General features: G+C 40.7%; 1 protein-coding gene across 2 annotated transcripts in view; it reads left to right on the forward strand.

The window, feature by feature from the left end:
• Reln (reelin) overlaps positions 1-17081 on the forward strand; it is a 446863-nt gene that overhangs the window by 59390 nt on the left and 370392 nt on the right. For both annotated transcript variants that reach the window (XM_027393422.2, XM_027393423.2), the window contains exon 2: positions 10767-10877. In XM_027393422.2, coding sequence (XP_027249223.1) covers positions 10767-10877 — 111 coding nt within the window. The remainder of the gene's footprint in view (positions 1-10766; positions 10878-17081) is intronic.

Consider the following 17081-nt stretch of genomic DNA (forward strand, 5'->3'; position numbering starts at 1 on the left):
TAATTTAAAAATTTTGAAAAGCATTTACTTGTAGTTATTAAAAGTGCAACTAGCCATGTACTAATATTGAAACATTCTCTTTTATATCATTTGTTTAACATTATTCTGTTAATTTCAGCATTAGCAAATATAAATTTGGGATTTTACTAAGTGAGTTTTGAAACATGGAAATAGGGATTCTACTAACAATGGGATAGAGAATGACTTAGATGTGTCTTTTGGAAATGTGCAGGTGGCTATTTGCACCCTGCTGCCAAGAGTGTCACTTTACAAATATTTGTTTAACGAATGAGTTGAGCAACACACACAATCTGATTATAAAGTAAGTGGGATGCTTTTAAAATTTGCCTTATACAACAAATCAGTCACGGTTCCGAGTTCTAGAATAAATTTAATTTTCTGTATGTCACATGCATTATTTACTTAGTAAATAGTAAACGCCTTCCTTGGTCTTTAGTTCATAATTAGCTCAAGTACATTAAATAAACCAAGAAAGAATATTAGAGAAAAACCTTTAATAAAACTTTGTAATAGTTTCTAGCTACATTCATTTGAATTATGAATTATATCAATCATTGGTTATTAATACCACTCAGTCATTTTATGCTGTAATTAGTGTGGGGAACACACTGCAGAACCAGCAGTATCACTTCACATATTCTTGAGTAAGTGCACAGTTGTTGCAAACATGAAAAGACCTTAACTATTAGAAGTGGTGCAAACATATGTTGAGCGAGAATGAAAAGCTAATGTATGTTTTGAGTACATTGCAGTAACAGGAATGGCTTTGTGAGTTTTAATTCTCTTCAGTTATCTTTGTTCAAAACCACATTCAGAGGGATAGAAGAGATGCTTCGTATTAAAAGAACATTTCCTAAGAAAACAGAGTGAAAATGAATAGTTACCCCTTTAGACTGTTGGCAGAGCTTTAAACATCTGGTCATAGAAAAATATCGGATTTGGAAAACTACAGTAACACATGTATTTGTTCTCTATTGGTACAACCTCTACACTTACCTGCACATTGCTTAAGAGATTGCTGGATTTATTTTTCTCAGCCTGGAACAGCTTGATTGACATCAGTGACTCAAAAGAAATACATGCCTAGAACTTCTATTGGGAGACTGGGGGCAGTAAATCTCCCCCAATGTTTTCCTTTAAGGCAAAATCTTTGCTTAAATTTACTAAGTCATGATGCGTTAAAGACAAGAATTTCTTTGCCTTAAAAAAAAGCAAGAACAAAAGGATAAAAAATGCTGAAAACCTGAATGCCACATTCCTATTCACAAGACTTTAATAATTTATTGAGTGCAGGGCCAACAATATGAAATTTTCATGTATGAGCATCAACCATGAAAAATAAGGTCAGAGATAAATCACAAATACCAGTGATTCTTAGCTACATTTTTTTTTAAATTATAGGTAAAAGTGTTATTTATAAAGCAAAAGTACTTTTATTTCTAGAAACTAAACAATGTTATCATTGTTTTTAGAATTTAAAAAAATTTTAAAAATAAAAATTGTAAAAGCCAAATATAAATATCAACCATAAAATCATTTCTGCTCTGCTTTAGGTACATGTAATAGACATATTTCTTCTTTATATTTGAGGTCTAGTGATCTCAAATCTAGTGATTAAGGAATTAGGGTTTAGGATAGACTGCATAATCTGTAGATTTCAAAAATACTGTTTGGGTAGACAGTGCATGTCCTTCATTCCGGAGTCTATCTCCCTGTCTGCATGTGGAATCTCATTGGAGTAACTTACCCCAAGGTTAAGTTACTGTTTTGAGAAAGTGTGTGTGTGTGTGTGTGTGTGTGTGTGTGTGTGTGTGTGTGTGTGTGTGTGTGTGTGTGTGTAGGACGGGAGGGGGGAGTAGGAGGATTTCCAGACACATTTGACTGTACCCCCTTTTCAGCTTCTAGAAACAACTTAAAGGAGGGGAAAATCTTTCTTATTGGTAGTCCTAGAAGACGAGATACTCAGAGAACACATAGTTCAGGTGAATCACTGGGTCTGAAATAAATGCATCACACTAGGCCTCCCAGAGATGCTGGCTCCCTTTTCCAGCCTGTAAAGGTCAAGCCCCTTGCCCTACAAAGCATTTTGATTTGTCATTAAGTGTTGCAGATGACAGGTCTTATCACCTGCCACAATTCCTGGCTCATGTCTGCCTTACCTTCTTTCTGGTGGAGACATACACGCGCGCGAGCGCGCACAGGGCTTTTGCCAAGGCATTGTTCCTCTCCAGGTTGGAAGCACACTGCTCCAGAGCTCTTTGACTTTATTGCTTTGGTCCTCAGTGTAACCCTCCATCTTGCTGCACTTACTGCTCCCCAAGGGCATTCCTTTGTTCCCCAAGGAACAGTACAGATCTATCTGAAATGAAAACCAGGAGTCATAATAGTAATAACAGATGGCCATAATAACTATAACTGGTGTAGCAGGTATGGGGGGAAGTGCATTCTGAGGACCAGCTTTTTGGGCATACTGTTGGATATGCACTCGTGTGCTCGGGGTCTGGGAGCACTGCTGCCCTGCCTTCTAAGGAAGATCAAGTCAGTCACATGGGAAATGGGCTGCTGTGTTTATCTTCAAAGAAGGGAGGCGTGGCTTCCACTTCTGAAAGATTCCTCTCCTATGACAGCTAAAGCATTCTCCTCAGCTCACTCACCCACTCACTCCATGTCAGCTCTCTCATTGGTAAAATAATAGTACATATCTCAAGGGACATTGAGATTTTGCTTAGAATCGTACTTAGCATACAAGTCTACAAATACAATTTAGCTGTTGTTATTATTAAGGAAGTAACTACCAAATGTGAATACAATCCCACCTTAAGAGATGGCCTAGGTTATCGGTGTGTTAGACAATGGAAGGAGGAAATAGTGGGTGTGGCACACTTTAGCGGTGCTTCTCCAAGGAGGGACAGAGAAGAGGTTGCTCTAGATAGTCCGTCTATCTTCACTGCGCCCCTTTCATTGGTGTTGGAATTAGTGGGTCAGACAGGACTCATTTCACTCTGTTTTTCACATAAGCTGACCAGAGATCATTTCCTCTTGGTTCATTATTTAGTTTTTGAATTGATTTTTAAAAGATGTGTATAGGTGTTTTTTCCTGCGTGTATGTCTGTGTACCACATGCATACCTGGTGTCTCAGGAGCCCAGTGGAGGGCATCAGTTCCTTTGGAACTGGAGTTAACAGCTGGTTGTGCCCCACCCTTGAGTGACAAAGAGCAATCCAGGTCCTCTGGAATAAAAGCCAGTGCTTTTAACTGTTGAGCCACGTCTTCAGCCCCTGGTTCCTTACTCAGGATCCCTGTGTCCAGTTCATTCCTGTGAATTCCCAGCTTCCCTCAGTGAACTAGTTTACTGCTATTGTTAATTTATGCAATTTTGTAGTATATTACTGTTTAATGCTGTTAGGTTGGAAATGCTATTGAAACGACTGACTTAATGGGAGGAAGCTTTGTGAAAAAATGGAATTATAGGAAGCAGTTCCAGGGTCATGTTCTTACAGAGCTTTCAAATGGTAGTTACATTTGATCTTAGATGTCCTGATGCCCAGGTCTGGTGTCACTTTAAAGAGAAATCAGTCATTGAACACAAAATATTGATGATGTTTTGCAGCAAATAAACTCAGTTCATTTCATTTTCAGAGAAATATGTTTGTTCCCCAGGCTACTTAATCTGTTCTGTATTCAAAAGGCAAACAAGGCTCTGTTCCTAGACAAAATGCTGCAGTGATAATTTTTAATATTGACAATATTGCATTCTGCTGGTGTTTTCTGGCTTTGAAATATAAAAAAATCTAAAATAAAATAAGAACTCTTAGTCATCAGTGCATCACTGCTAATTTTTAAATATTAATTTCAACATTTTTGCAATTTTCATCCTTTGATGTTTGCCATCTTGAAAAAAAGCAAAAACATCACCACAAATATTGTATGCTTCTTTACTGCCCACATTAAAGGTCTTTTGTATAGTGTGGTAATGGAGTATGCTTGAAATGATCAGGGTTTAATGAACTATAGAACATTTGTGGCCCAGAAGCTTTGGTATAACATGCAAACTACGGGCTTTATCTGAATTTATGGTCTTGAAGACCTCCATCTCACAGTGATTTTTCTGCAAGAATGGTATTAGGTTCTCATTAGGAATATTTAATAGAAGCTATAATAGATAATAACTGACTCTATAATTAGTCATTTTGAGACAGAGCCTCTGAGCCGCTGATAAGGACTGAATTGTGTCGATACATCGTGTTTTCATTTTCCTGCCACAGCTCAGCATCCACATTCATAGTCTCCTGGCGCTAAGCTCATTGGCAGTGTGACACAGATGTGGACGAGGTGCATAGAACCTCCTGAGGCTTTGGATCCTGTCTGATTTTCATCTGAGGAAACAGCACGAAAGCTTCAGGTTGAAGGAAATGGTATAAGATACCTTAGAGACAAAATTATCACAAGATTAGTGTGGCACGTACATAAAATAGGTAACTATGTTCACATACAAGGTACTTGTGAAATAAGAAATACTCCCCATGATTAATGTTAACTTCTACTGAAATTTTCTCAGATACTTTTGAGTATTGTGATTAATTGCTAAATTATGTTTTTCATGAAAAAACCCTTTAAGCCTTGATATTTCATATATTTATATGAATAATACTCCTTTTTTCCCAAAGAAGTTAGATTTTCAATTCCAGTTACTCCTGCTACATTTTTCCTTTATTCTGCCAATGTATTTTCTGTTGTGACATATGTCTCTTTATGAATCCAGCAAAACTGTGTTGACGCTCCCTTTTGGCCTGGCCTCTGGGCAGCATGGAGCATAGATCACCTGGTTTGTAGTTTCTGGGATCTCAAGGTCCCCAGGGAGGCAGAGAAAGCTTTCCCCAGGAAATCAGGCAAACTTTCTGAGGCAGATGGCTTCTGAGCTCACACCTAAAGAATGAATGTGGTTTGAACAAAAGGCTACAGGAAAATCAGTCTAGGTGAGAGTGCCCTTTGGTAATATTAAAGACAGTGAGTGCAGAGCCCATTCTGGTGAGATTGAATCCAAGGGTGATTCCACTGAAGTAGAGAAATTTCCCTGGTGGTACTGGTTATGGCGGTCACCTGGAGGTCACAGTTCAAATATAGGGTTCTAATTCTGGATAACAGGAAGCTCACGGTGTGGAACCAAGGGCAATGCCATCTAAGGTGTGTTTGCTTTCTGATTATGGATGATAATACACACATTATTTCAACCTTAAAAATACTAACAAGTTTAAAATTCTACCTAAAATCCATAGTATGGTTAAATTCACAATGTCTCAATGCTATAAAAAATACAAACATTGGCTGCAAGGAGATAAATATTTCCTAGGAAACAATTTCCCAATTTTTATCATGAAAATCTGTAAGGCTGCAAGTAGCAAGAGGTCCTGTGGCAAAGTGCATTAAGCAGGTAGGTACTTAAAGCCATGAATTGTTACTGAAGCTTTTTTTTTTTATCAACTCTAATGTCTGAAATGGATAATGGGCAGTGTCCTATCTCGTAGTGTGTTTAGTTAGGTATCCATTAGATATTTGTAGTCTGACAATTGTTTATTGTAAATATAATCCAGATATTGTGGTAGAATCTTTCCCTATATTAATGTGCCCTAAGTTGTATCTCGGAATTATTACATCTACTTATACAAAGATGTTTCATTATAAATAATTTTAAAGAAAAGATTTTGAAATAATAATGCTCATGGAACATTTTAAACTTTGTAACTTGGGATGATAACATTCTAAATCAGTATCAGGAAATTAGCAAAATTTCTCTACTGGTTATTGTCTTTTGTTTTCTGAAACTGGATTATCTGTATCTACACAGCATACATACACTCGAATTGATTCATGCATAGTTTTTTATTCATTTACTGTTTTTTAAAACAGTAAATATTTATTTCTACCTTGTGTTAATCATCTTCATCAGTGGGTCAAGTATTATGGGATATATGACTACTATAAATTTTTGTGTTAGCTCACAGAGACTGAGATAGATTTTCATTCACAAATGGTAGCCTCCATTTTTTCTCTCACAAGCCATAGCAACACTCCATATTGTTTCACTTGTTTAGTTAGTGGCAGGTGTGGCTGTAGATGATGAGCAAAGACTAAAGAAATGAAAATCCATCATGAGGGCATCATCCCAGAAAATTCAGACAGAGTAAAGTCCAGTGAGAGTGTGTATGGAAGCAAGAATATGATTTAAACAGAGCAGAGCCAGCAGGATTGGCTGGAGGACTGTTGAGGGTCTGGGAGAAGCCTGATGCCCAAGGGCCTGAGATGTTTTAGGTCTGAATAACGAGAGGCCCCATGTTGCTGACAACTGAGTAGTGGGGAGAGGTAGGTGTTGAATGTTGGTTAATGGAGGGTGAGGCCTTGAGCTGCCTCTTGGATATCCAAGTAGGGATCCCAAGAAGCAGCTTGTTGGGTATCTAGAGCTGAGAAAGAGGCCTTAACTGGGCATAGAAATTTGGCAGTAGTCAGCTTATCGATGGAATTTAAAACCAAAGGACAGGACCTTCTGTTTCTCAATAACTCCATTTCATTCGCTTGGTTTTTATAAGTGATTTCTTCAATTCAAAGACACCTAGAAGTGCAAAATAGTGGGTATTTGCCAGATCCCAGCATGGATAGGGACTTGGACCTTGACTGCGTTGGTAAAGGGATGAAGAAAAAGATAGCAAAGTGGATGAGGCAGCCACTGTACCCTGGAAGCTCAGCGTGTTTATTATGTACAGCTGACCAGGGAGGCTATACTATTGTGTACAGTTGGACATGGAGGTGGGGTAATCACATACAGATAGATAAGGAAGGAGAACAGGTTCACGGTGTGCAGCTGGATCAAGGAGCTGGGCTTAGCTAACCTATGTAGGAGCAGCCTGTAAGGGAGCAGTCCCCAGGCTGTAAACATGCTGGGGAAGAATGCTATGGAGGACCTTGTCTGCAAACACTAGGAATATTTGCACCTGGTTCCTGGAGGAATGCATTGTTATCCCTTTGAGCTTTGCATGAGGACGGTGTTTTCCCATGGGCCCTTGGCAAGACCTTATCCATGTGAACAACTCAGGACTCCACTCACTCGGGGCTCCTTCCACTCTCCCTACAGGTATCCTCCACATCTCTACCAGAAAAATAAGACAAATGAATCCCAAACTGTCCAGGCAGGTCAAAGATGCTGTAAAGGACTATGCAATATATGAAGCTGTCAATGCATTGAATTCATTGCCTGCCACCATGGGCAGGGGGTTTTGTTTTTCTGGATGGACACATCCATTTGGGACCAGTGCTAAATTTCTGAGGACAAGAGAGGAAAGAACTGTCACTTGTGGTTCTTGTGCTCAGCCTTTCTCCGGGAGCGTTTTCACGTTTGTGTTCCACCAGCACTGAGTAGAGAGTGAAAGACTCATGGAGGAGCCGGGCATTGGTGGCACACGTCTTTAATCCCAGCACTGGGAAGGCAGAGGCAGAGGCAGGTGGATCTCTGTGAGTTCAAGGCCAGCCTGGTCTCCAGAGAGAGTGCCAGGATAGGCTCCAAAGCTACACAGAGAAACCCTGCCTCGCAAAAGCAAAAAAAAAAAAGAAAGACTCATGGAGGGAAGGCAGACATTTAAGCAGGAGATGCTGTTTGCCTCGAGTTCACTAGCTCACAGCCCTGACTCGGTGGGAATGTCCAGAGATGGAGCAGTGGTGGGAGGGAGACAGAGGGTCCTTCTGGGCCATGGGACATTGATGTGGACTATGGATGTTTGTGGGCTTTGGGAAATGTAGATGCCCAGGAGTGTTGTGCAGGATTCTGTTTTTATTGAGGAAGAGTAAGTCCGTGTTCAGGGCTTGGCAGAGGGAAGGGGAAATGAACCAATATGTGACTATCAATGTATGCAAAGAATTGTGTTTAGAAGATAGAGCTCCATAGTAGATACAGTAGCTTTGAATTCTTCCAGCATACTTCACAGTGTCTTCCCTTTCATAAATGAGGAGTCAAAGACACCCCACTCCAGTCACTTACTTACAGTGTGATGAGAGCTGAAGTTCAAATTCAGGTTTGCCTGCAGTAGCGAGCAAACACCCTCATAGTTTCAGTGTCTTGGATATAGCAATCGGAGCTGACGTGTAACACAGCAGAGAAGAGCACACAGCAGCCAGGTGGTGACACATTAGCACTTCACTACTGCCTCCCTCTCTACCCAGTGCAGTGAAGTGCAGTGCGGGCAATGGGCAAATAAGGGTCCTAGGAGTCATTGCACGCTAGGTGTCATTTGCTGTGAAGGAGGGCTTAGGACACAATGGTAAAAGCTGATGGGGAATAAGGACATCTTAACAGGAAGGAACCCCCCCCCCCACCTCATAAAGCCAGGGGACATAGAAGCAATTGAAAAAAGTTAATCTTAGTCAAGACAGCCGAGTCTATAATCTCAGCTCTGGGAAGGTGAGGGAGCATCACAAGTTCATGGACAGTCTGGGAACCTTAATGCGATTCTGTGTCAGAATGTAAACAGAAGGCTGGGACACAGATTGGTGCTTTGAAGAGTACACACCTAACATGCTGGAGGACCCAGTTTCAGCCTCCAGACTGTGTCTGTCTGTCTCTGTCTCTGTCTCTGTCTCTGTCTCTGTCTCTGTCTCTGTCTCTGTGTCTGTCCTTTTCTGTCTCGATCCCTGTCTCTGTCTCTGTATCTGTCTGTGTCTCTCTCTGTCTCAATTTCTGTCTGTGTCTGTGTGTCTGTCTCCATCTCTGTCTCAATCTCTGTTTCTTTCTCTGTCTCTGTCTCTCTCTTTCTCTGTCTTCCCCTCTCCCCCTTGCTGAGTTCACTGATACAGAGGAAATCGGCTTTAGCAGAGTCAACCCTGGGGTTAGGAGATTATTCTGCAGATGAGGAAATTCAGACACAGAGAGATGAAGTGGGCCTCCTAAGCCCATTCAGGCATCTGGTAGCAGAGGGCTGCATACCCAGGCCTCATCCTGGATACCTGGGCTTCATCCCTTACCTCCCTTTGCCCCTCTGTAGCCTTCTGCTCTTTCAATAACAACAGTGCCGCTTGACTGCTGAGGATTTTGCTTTATTTTTCTGGTCAGTGTGCCACTTTGGGATCTGAAGGAAACAAACAAACAAAAAAGGAGAGAAACCAAATAAATAGTGCTGTGTTAATTTCCACTCTCAACACAACCTAGAATTGTGTGGGAAGAAATATCTCAATTGAAGAATGGTTGTCTTGATAGTGGATCTAATCCATTGTGTGGTGCCCTGAATTGTACAAGATTGAAGAAAGCTAGGTGGACAGGGGCACAGACAGGCAGGTAACATGGATACATTTCCATCTTAGCTCCCACTTGTGGGTGTGATGTGACCAACTACTTGAGTTCCTGTCTTGCCTACCCCAAAATGATGGGTTGTAACTTGCCAGATGTAGTCTTGGTTTTCCCATGTTGCTTCTTTTCAGGATATCCTGTCCCAGCGATAGAAGTATAAGTAGATTAAGAATCAGAAACATTTGGGTGCTAGCTTCATCTATTGCTCACTTTTATGCTGGGATAATAATAGCCCCCCCTCACATACATGCTTTGACAGTTAAATGAGATGCATGTAGATTGCCAAGCTCGGAGCCCAGATGACTGATTTATATTCCAGCACTGAAGCATACTATTATTTTTTATTAGGAGATGGAAAGGTGATGTATTGAACACCCAGTGCCATTTGGGAGATGGCGTGATGTGAGGCAATTTTATTATCCACGTGTCTTGTTTGATGCTGTATGATATGAAATGTTTCAGACCATTTAGTTCTGCTCACTGGATGTCCTGGAGTTTCATTTAAACCACCTCATCAGAGTTAATGTGACTGACCATTCTCCTTATTGCCATCCAGTGGAATGACAGCCTTGATCTGTGCACTACCAAAATAATGTCATTTCTTTCCTCTGCTGCTTCCTCCAAATGGCATCATCTTTATCTTACCACAGCCAGGCAAGAAAGCGCTGTCATAGCAAGGAGGAGGTCATGATCTGTTTCTAGGCTGGGCAATAAGACACCATTTTAAGAGGCCTAACACAGAGATTGTGGCAAACAGACTTTTTAATCTGGCCTTGGGAGGAATGCTCAGCTTTGTGGCCATGAAACCATGTGGATCCCTCTTGAAGACTTTGCTCTGAAACATAAAGCACACAGTAGTCCCTTTCTTGGTCACAAGAGGAACAGGCTGACTCCCTCGGATTAGTGTGCATTGTTGAGAAACTCCAGGGGCCCACGACAAGCAGCATAGTATAGTGCATTTCTCTGCTCTTCATTCAGCCAACAAGAGATCGTTCCCCGCAGTATGGAGTAATGTTTTTAAAAAGTGTTTTTGTCATAATGCCAGAACTCCAGCCATGCTTTGAAAGCCTTCAGGGGTGTGAATGGAGATGGGGGAGGAGGTCTATTAGATGGTAAATTATTTTCAGATTTTTAATGTGGCTAGGAAATATGCTAACAAATGCAAAAGGTAGACTATGTACTAAATTTAGTACCAGCAATTATAAAATTATAAACATTGAAGTTCTGAAGTTTTTGTTTCCTCTGCAATGTGTGTGTGTGTGTGTGTGTGTGTGCGTGCATGCACATATGTACTTATACACTACAGATAGAGCAAAAATAACTGGTTAATCGGCCAATGGCTGCACTGAAGACTCCAGAGTGTATCTGATCACCCTCAGAGTACTAACTGAAGTTTCCTTCCCCTCCTGTGTTTCAGTTACGATTTCAACAAGCACCTTCTTCGACGGCTTGCTGGTGACAGGACTCTATACCTCTACAAGTGTCCAGTCTTCTCAGAGCGTTGGAGGCTCCAGCGCCTTTGGATTTGGTAAGCTATCCTGCTAGAAGGAACCAGTAACTGTCAAGATTTTTTACAGTATGTTGTCTTTGTTGTATCAGTTTTAAAAGTACTCAGCGCACGAGCGCATGTGTGTGCGTGCGCGCGCGCGCGCGCGCGCGTGTGTGTGTGTGTGTGTGTGTGTGTGTGTGTGTGTGTGTTTGAAATCAGATGTGTCAAACTGTTGTGTACATACTCAGCTAACCATGGTCTTGGTTGAGAGTCTCCCTCCCTCTCCCTCCCTCCCTCCCTCCCTCCCTCCCTCCCTTCCTCCCTCCCCCTCCCCCCTCCCTCTCTCCCTCCCTCCCTTCCTCCCTCCCTCCCTCTCTTGCATACATGGCTTCTTCATGTGTGTTTATTATACTTTATTCTCCTCCATCATTGTTCTTCCTTGTGCCCCTCTGGTCTTCTAGTATGTTCCTCTTCTTCTCATCCATTTAGTTCTCCCTTCTGATTTCTTATTGTACATTGCATTATTGTCTATTTCCAACTTCCCTTACACCTCATGATCTACTTTCTAGTTTCATGGCCTATAAATCAACACACAATTTTAAATCTAGGTTCTGCATATTTGAGCAAACATACTGTTATTTTTTTTAAACCTGACTTGTTTCACTAAACATAATGCCTTTTAGTTGCATCCATTTTCCTAGATAGGTCATGATTTCATTTTATGACTGAGTAAAATGGCACTGTGTGTGTGTATTACCCTTTATGTTTTCATTCAGCTATTAATGGGCATCTAGACTGGTTCTGTTTCCTGTGTTGTGAATAGTACAGCCATCACCATGGATGCACACGTTTCTCTGTGGTGTGCTGACCCAGAGCTGTTCTGGGATCTACCCAAGTGAATATATAACAACCCTGTTTCAGGGTCTCTAGGGACCTCCATGCTAATTTCTATAGTGTCTTCATATGCTTCCATCCCTGCTAGCATCAAATGATGGTTACCATTTCCTAACATCCTCACCAGGGAATGGCAGCCTGTCTGTCCCCCTCTCTATCTTCTACCATCATTCTTGGTCCTGTGGGGTTTGTGTACATTTTTGAGTTTTCCATTCAGTTTGATGGAATTTACTTTGATACCCATGCACTGTACAGTTTTCATACACCTGTTTTCACACATAGCTAATCCAATCTGGTGGTAAGTGAAAAGTTCCACACTGTTTAGTAAGGAAACATTGCATAAATTGAACTCAGCAGTATTTGTTAAAATAACTTAATCCTATGGGTATTTATAAGAGAATGTCACTTAATACTTAAATTACTTGTGGTAAGGCAGAAGGCCACAGGAGGGTCACTAATCACAGAGGATTCTCAATTTGGGAATCTTAGATTTGCCCTATGCTGCTGTCATGTCAACCTGGGATTAAATAGACTCTACAAGGCATCAAAATTGCACATGGGATTAAATAGACTCTACAAGGCATCAAAAATGCACATGGGATATCTGTTTATGTAAGACCAAAAGTCATTGATCTTATGCTAAAACTGTAAAGCTGTAAAGTGCTTCCTCCACTGGTGTGGCAAAGGTAGAGCTGCATTATCAGAAGCCACCGAGTGCTCACATTATCTGTTACATGAACACTTTCCCCTGCAGAAGCTCATGTTCAGAGCTCCACAGCTAGGGCTCCATCGATGGTTTGCCTGCCCAAGATAAGGTCTTTGCCTTGGAGTTAAAGAACCAGAAGGCACTTCACTGTCATGCTAGGTTGTTTGACATTGGGATTGATCCCATGGGAAAATTTAATCTGCTGATATCTACTTCTAAGTCTAAAGCTTGGGAGGAAACATTCCTCTTAGGTATAAATAGTCCACTTATTTGGCCCTACCCTTGTAGGAGATGAAGGGTCTAGCTACAGTCAAATCTATATTTGTGCCTAAATGTTACTGTTTTATTATAGCAGAACTGAAACATGTGGCTGCCAAATTTAGCCAATAAATATTTAAGACATCCAGTTCAATGCAGAATTTTAGATTAATTTTAAAGTATGCAGTGTTTCTTTTCTAGGCTCTACCACAATACTGTCATTTTCAAGGCTCTGGAGTTATGGTCTTGTAATTTTTAAAGCTCCTTAAATGGTTCTTATTATATTTCAAATTAATTAATGAAAATGTTTTTGTAGTCCCAGTTAGCTTTCTTAGTTGTCCTGTCGCTGTGATAAAATACCCTCACAAAGGCAACTCAAGGGAGAAAGGGTTGATTCTGGCTTATAAGTGAAGGGTTCAGTCCATCATGGAGGAAGTTCTAGTGGCAGGAGCCTGAGGTACCTGGACATTGCATCAATATTAAGGAACAAAGAATGAGGAAGTGTGTGTGCTCAGCTAGCACTCTCCTTTCAATGTAGCCTAAGACCCTACCCCAGGAATGTGCTGCCCACTTCAGGGTGGCCCTTCTGACTCCGTTTTCCTAATCAGGATGGTGCCTCACAGCTGTGTCCATCCAGAGGCTTGTTTCTGAGGATGCTGAGTTCCATCAAGTTGATAAAATTAAGCATCACAGTCACCCTGGTTGCTTTTGAGTCCTGACAGTGCTCCTGTCTCAGCTTCCCAAGTGCCGGGAGTGCAGTGTGAGTCACTAAGCTGGCCTCTTGTGACTTTATCCAGGACTGAGACACTGCTGGATCTTCTGCTATTCAGCGTAAGCGTCACCTACATCTGCACAGTTCTAGGATAGCTCCAGATAGGGTGACTCAGACAATGGGGTGGAGATGGACAGGAGAACCCAGTAGTCATTTTAAAAAACAAATGCTCTGGGTGACTTGATGACTGTTGCCACCAGTGCCATGGAAATATAGACAGTGGTTAAATGGCTTTATATAAATGTAACAGCACGTAGAAGAAACTGATAGAATATGAAATTTAAGAGAATTTCTGCTTTAGAGTAATTTAGTGGTTATGATGGGATGAGGCCAGAGTGACACGGTTCATTCTTTGATGCAGAACAAAAGACTTACTGAATACATAATTTGTCATTAGTCTCTGGCTGTTTTGATGGAATGTTAAGCATGGTTTGCTTGGCATCTCCAATGTATATATAGGATTAGCCTGTGATATGTTTAACTGGCTGTGACAAATGAGGCAAACGAAAGCATACAGTTGAGTTTAAATCAATTTTGAACATTCCTTTTCCTACTTAGAGTTAATTTTAATTGTATAAATTACACTAAAGTTGCAGCTACTCTCCTGAATATCAGATGCATGTAAGAACAACCCAAGTAAAGCCATAATTATTATTCAGATACCGCTGTAAAAACATAATTCTACTAACAGAACTATAGCCTTTTTATGCAAAACCAGAATTCCTTAAATAAAATGCATGCCTTGCTGACCAAAAATAGACAAATGCCTAATAGCCAGAAATACATTAAAACAATAGCTCTGCAAAGATGGCATTGTGCACAGCGATGCCTGGTTTGAAATGCCTCATTTTGCTTGTCAGTGTAAGAAAACACTCTGCCCTGAGGAAGTGTGATGCTTAATTATGGATTTCTCTTTGTGTATCCCAGGGAAAAAAAATAAGAAAAGTGCCTTCCCCTTGTCTTTGGCTTTGAATTTTATCTAGCTCAATCATGTAAATCTTCAAGGCTTATTGAGGTTGCTCAATGAAGGGGGATTTGAATATCCTTTCATATAAAATTGTTCCTTTGCCAGAGCTGAAATTCATTTGACTCAATATTTAATATTCTGGCTCTAAAAGCTAGAGATTCTACTCCATTTGATATTCTGGCTCTTGGATCTGAGACTCAGGGTGCCAGCTGATGCATAGTGACTACACTTGCAGTTAAGCCCCCTATAAACTTATCTGATCTGATGCACTAGCAGTTGTTTGAGCAAATGTTTAGAGTCCCTTTCATTCCTCTTTTTTTTGGGGGGGGAGTACTAATTAGACATCTAGTCATTTAAGTTATAAACTTTTAAAATGGTAAGATTTGATGAAATCCAACTGTGGGGGCTTTACTGAACAGATCCCGAAGTATGTTCTTTTCAGTTTTTTTCTCTTAAGTATTCTTCGAATCATACTTTAATGGGCTATCAATAGGTGGTTATATATTAGCTACAATACTACCTTTAAAATAGTAACATTAAAAGATTTTAGCTGCATTGTTGGGTTTTTGTAAATATTATTTGACACCAAGGCATATTTACAAGACAAAATACCTGTTTTAAGACAGACTTTGGGTATATTAATGTATGGGTCTCTGGTTCAAAAAAATACGTGTTTTATCAGTAGATTTAGATTTCATGCCAAGGTTTCATTACTGTGATGCAAATTTTGTTACTGCTTTGTTTTATTGACACTAAAAATAAAGACATAAGGGCCTGTTAAGTCATATTTTGGTTATGCTTCATAATAGGACTAAGTAGAACTGTTACAACTTTGCAAATTTTCACTTGGAAGCTCTTGTTCCCCCAACCCTTTGATGAAGTCAGTCAGTCAGTCAGTCCTAGCTGTTCAGTCTGGGTCTGTGAGCCATACATGTTGTGGCTATAGACACATATTTAGGGCTTATTAGACACATATTTAGTACTATAAAAACAAAACAGCCACTAGCAATCTCATTAGGTAGGTCCCCATGTGGTGGGCAACTCATTTGCTAGCCTCAATTAAGGTAATATTTTATATCAAAAGATCTGGTTAAATTTATTTTGTCTGTGTTTTTATAAAGCAATGTGAAATAAGTATAATATAAACATCATTGTATAATTCAAAGCATGACCTTTCATTGGATATGGTAAATGATCTGTAATTAACAAGAAAATTCTAAGTTAATTAAACAAATTACTCTAGTCAGTGGGACAAGGCGCGGAACTGACAAGAGATGGTTCCATCATTAATTTTTCCTTCTTGCTGGGTATTAATCCAAGCATGGCTTTATTTATTACATTTGGGTATGCTAGTGGCTATTACCATCATCAAGAAAAATCTTATCTGGTTAGTATTTAACATATTACAAAGAATTCAGAGATACTTCATGATTCCTAAGTAACTTGAAAATTACTTGCTATAGAGCAGGTGTGATAAGTTTAAAGTGGAGCAATTCATCAATGAATTGCCAGTGTAAATGAGTAAGGTCGTGAGGACTTATTAGTGGCCCTTCAGTCCCCAGAGATTAAAATTAATTAGCATGTCTGAAGACTGACCTGAAAACAATTAAACTTACAAGACTTGTTTATCATCTGCCCTGCCCTCCTCCCATTTGTTAGGCTATTGTAGTATGTTTCCACCTGAGCCCTGTGGCCTCAGTGCGCACGAGGGATACACAAGCCAGGCTGGGCTAATCAACCTTATCATCACAGGGATTTGAACCTGAGATCATTGCACAGTGCAGCTCTTCATGAGCTGGATACAAGTGGCATGCTCACTGGATGAATACCCTTCCTCTCCTCTGACTTCTATTGTTGCCTCCAACAGTACCTAGGGTTTCCTTATGTAAAACTGACTGGGGCTTGGGACCTGGTGCAGTCAGTACAATGCTTACCTTGTAAACACGAGGACCCCAGTTCCATCTCCAGAACCCAAATTAAAAAGCTAGGTGCGGTGGTACAAGATTGTCACCCCAGTGCTGGGGAGCTGGAGATGGCAGGATCATTGGGTCTTGCTGGTCAGCCCGGCTAGCCCACTTGGCAAACTGAAGGACAGCAGGAGACCCATCTCAAAAAATAAAGTCAACAGTTCCTGGGGAACAATACCCAAAGTTGTCTCCTGGCTACCTTGCACACATGAGTCAGCACAGCTTTCAGGAGTCAAGGAGATGCTCTAGTCACGAGTAAATATGCAGAGGCATGCAGGATGGAGAGGGAGGGAAGTCACTGTCTTTAAGTTTCAGAGATTTCTAATTCTGCATAGAAACATATGTGTACATGGGTGTGCACACAGCTACAACTACACAGGTATGTAACTCATCACCTGCCCGGCTGCCGCTGTACCCTTTCCCTCTCTACCCTAGAGATGGCGGGCAGCAGCGCTTTCAGGTCCAATGGGTGGTTGTCATTGTAGAAGGAAAAGGATACAATGAACTTCCTGAGACCTTCAGTCCAGCCTCATCTCTTGGGATAGGCCAGATCAGTGTTGCATTGCACTTAAATCCTCACTTCATCCCTTATCGTCTTTCGAGAAATGACAACTCTGTGGTTCTTTTGAAATCTATTCTAAATATTTTAAATTGTGTGTACATGTATGTGGGTTTGATG

The sequence above is a fragment of the Cricetulus griseus genome (genome assembly GCF_003668045.3).
Source record: "Cricetulus griseus strain 17A/GY chromosome 1 unlocalized genomic scaffold, alternate assembly CriGri-PICRH-1.0 chr1_0, whole genome shotgun sequence".
Classification (NCBI taxonomy): Eukaryota; Metazoa; Chordata; class Mammalia; order Rodentia; family Cricetidae; genus Cricetulus; species Cricetulus griseus.